The sequence below is a fragment of the Cariama cristata genome, unplaced genomic scaffold, assembly GCF_000690535.1.
Source record: "Cariama cristata isolate BGI_N322 unplaced genomic scaffold, ASM69053v1 scaffold30342, whole genome shotgun sequence".
NCBI classification, from domain to species: domain Eukaryota; kingdom Metazoa; phylum Chordata; class Aves; order Cariamiformes; family Cariamidae; genus Cariama; species Cariama cristata.
In genome coordinates this window covers 20673-23476 of record NW_009602663.1, presented here as the reverse complement: position 1 = coordinate 23476, position 2804 = coordinate 20673, and the positions used below count along the sequence as shown (strand labels likewise).

The window sequence follows — 2804 nt, the reverse complement described above, 5'->3', positions numbered from 1 at the left end:
TACTACTGCTCCTGCAGGTTCGGCTACATCCTCCACTCCGACAACAGGACCTGCAAAGGTACCACCCAGCCACAGATCGGATGTGGGGATGGTCACACAGAGGGGTCCCTGAGCAGGCAACAGACCTACCAAACAGAGGCAAAACTGCTCTCTTTTGCTGCCAGGAGGGACAAGGTGCCTTTTCCCCTAAAAAGCAATAGCCTGGGACTGGAGAGTGCCCAAGGTCTGCAGTGCTCTTGCACGGGAAGGAGATGTGGTTTCTCCCATGGGCTGTGCTCCTCAGCTAAGCTCTATAGACCTCCTCAAGTCAGAGAAATTAAAAGGTTTAGTCTCTGCTCTGAATCTACATGTAGATTAGCTGGGATTAGCTCTCAGCCCAGGACCTCTATGCCACAGGTTGGCTGTGTGAGGTTCTCTTTGCATGGACCCATATTCAGGATCGATGGACCCACCCAGCAGACCCCACTCCACTGAGAGGGCTCCTGAGAGTGGTCAGGGCTGGGATGTGGCTGGCAGGGCCCTGAGAGAGCCATGGCTGTGTTTCAGTGGAGTGCAGCGACAACCTCTACACCCAGAGAAATGGGGTGGTCACCAGTGCCGACTTCCCCAGCCCCTACCCCAAGAGCTCAGACTGCCTGTACCGCATTGAGCTGGAGGAGGGTTTCTTCATCACCCTGAGCTTCGAGGACAGCTTCGACATAGAAGACCACCCCGAGGTGACCTGTCCTTACGACTACATCAAGGTGAGCTGGGCTCTGCACACTCCTCCTGTCCCACTCTCCTGTCATATCCCTGGTGCCTTGGTGATGGGACCAAAATTGCCCTGCTGTATACAGGGGTGATGAAGCCAGCAGGAGCCCTGTGCTCAGTTGACCCCATGTCTCTTACCACGTCTGATTTTAACCCTCTCAGCTAATAGTGACCCTCTTTCAGTTCACATCCTCCCAACACATGGTGCTTAAGCCCCACTGACCCCACTGCAGCCCCATTCATTAGCCTCAGGGTGAAGCAATCCTCAGGGATCAAAGATCCCCCTCAAACCAACCACTCTCCTTTGCTTCGGCAGATCAAAGCTGGCCATAGGGAGTTTGGCCCTTTCTGTGGAGAGAAGTCCCCAGGACGCATTGAAACCCAAACCAACAGTGTGCAGATCCTCTTCCACAGTGACAACTCAGGAGAGAACAGGGGCTGGAAGCTGTCGTACACAGCAATTGGTAACTCCTGCTGCTTTCCTCTGTCTGTTGGGCTTGGGCAATGGTAAGGGCTTTATAAACCCTGCAGGTGGAGACTATGAGTTTGGTGCTCCATGATCCTGTCTCCAGAAAGTGTCTGTTCCAGAAATCACAAGAGGAGAGGAAAAAAATTACATGGAGTCCTTCCTTCATAGGGTGCTTTTTTTCCCCATGCTAGATGGGCCCTGAAACAAGACAACATTGCAAAGTAGAGTGGTTTCGGGCAGGATAATCGCACAAGCTACTGTTATTAGGTCCCAGCTTTGTAATGCCCAAAGCCAGGGTATTACAGACGGGAGGAAAGACCTGGACCCTCCACTCCTTCTAGGAGAAGAGCCTGGCTGAGCCATGCCAGTGTAGGCTAATAATAAGAGCAGGGCAGGGATGCTCAGACTCTGCTACGTGGACTGGGTGGCAGAGCTGGGACTCTACATTTCCTTCATTTATTCAGCTGAGTTTTGTTTTGCTTCATTTGCTTTATATTCAAAGGAAACCCTTGCCCAATGGTGCAACCACCGATCAATGGGAAAATCGAGCCTTCCCAAGCCAAGTACACCTTCAAAGACCAGGTTGTCATCAGCTGCAACACCGGATACAAAGTACTGAAGGTATGGGGTGATGGTGTGGATGTGGGCACCTGGGTAAGAAAAGGGGATCCTTCCTCCCAGAGCCATTGCATCTCCGGGAAAGTGAACACAACCTACACACCATCCTTACCCCCTTCCCAAGGGCAAGGAAAAAGCCTCCTCTGAGAGCCACCAACTTTCCTTTCCAAAGATGCAGAGGAAGAGAGGAGATGGCACTTTCCCGAGCTACCCTCTCAGCATCCCTCCGGAGCCAACCAGCTCACAGGATGCCAGGCTTGGCACCTCTGCCAGAGAAAAAGTCAGCAAAAGCCCTGGGGGAGCTGTCAGGGCTCTGCCTGCTCCCCACCTCGGCGGGTGATGGCTCAGCTTCCTGGGCAGCCCTGCAGAGGCCAGCTTCCACAGCCTAGGAGGTCCTCTGGGACTTTGGGAGAGCTTCAGCAAACCAAGGGGGACAGGATTTTGGCAGACCCTCTCCTAGAAACAGCTGAGAATCACAGGGAGTGCGGGTGACTCACGGGGTGGCTGTCTTCCCTCCAAACCAGTAGCCTACTTTGACTTCCAACATGGAGCTGGGTATTTCTCTGATCTCCTCCCAGCCTCATCCTTTATGCAGAGCTGCCTCCATACCCATCCCAGAACCTAGAGCAGGAATAAATGACTCCACTTCTTTTGCATTCAGTGTGCCACCGAGTTGCTGGCAACAAGAAAACTCTTCAAGTTTTTCATTATGATTTTATTGCATTTTTTAGCTAGAAAAGTCCTCTTCCAGGGGGTCTGGATATATCTTAACTAAATTACAAAGAAATTGACTTTTTATGGAGAGATTAATTTCCTTGCCTTGTACACTGATGGTGGGTTTTGTGCTGGCATCCTCTGCACAGGATAACCTGGAAAGCGACTCCTTTCAGATCGAGTGTCTAAAGGACGGGACATGGAGTAACAAGATCCCCATCTGCAAAAGTAAGGACACCCTTCCCCACCCTGC

At 52.0% G+C, this 2804-nt stretch overlaps 1 protein-coding gene across 1 annotated transcript in view; it reads left to right on the top strand.

The window, feature by feature from the left end:
• LOC104157521 (mannan-binding lectin serine protease 1-like) overlaps positions 1 to 2804 on the top strand; it is a gene marked incomplete at its 5' end in the record, with an annotated part of 14740 nt that overhangs the window by 534 nt on the left and 11402 nt on the right. Inside the window, 5 exons of the mRNA XM_009694881.1 lie at positions 1 to 58; positions 547 to 743; positions 1067 to 1214; positions 1722 to 1840; positions 2701 to 2779. The exon at positions 1 to 58 is cut by the window's left edge and continues 95 nt beyond it. Coding sequence (XP_009693183.1) covers positions 1 to 58; positions 547 to 743; positions 1067 to 1214; positions 1722 to 1840; positions 2701 to 2779 — 601 coding nt within the window. The remainder of the gene's footprint in view (positions 59 to 546; positions 744 to 1066; positions 1215 to 1721; positions 1841 to 2700; positions 2780 to 2804) is intronic.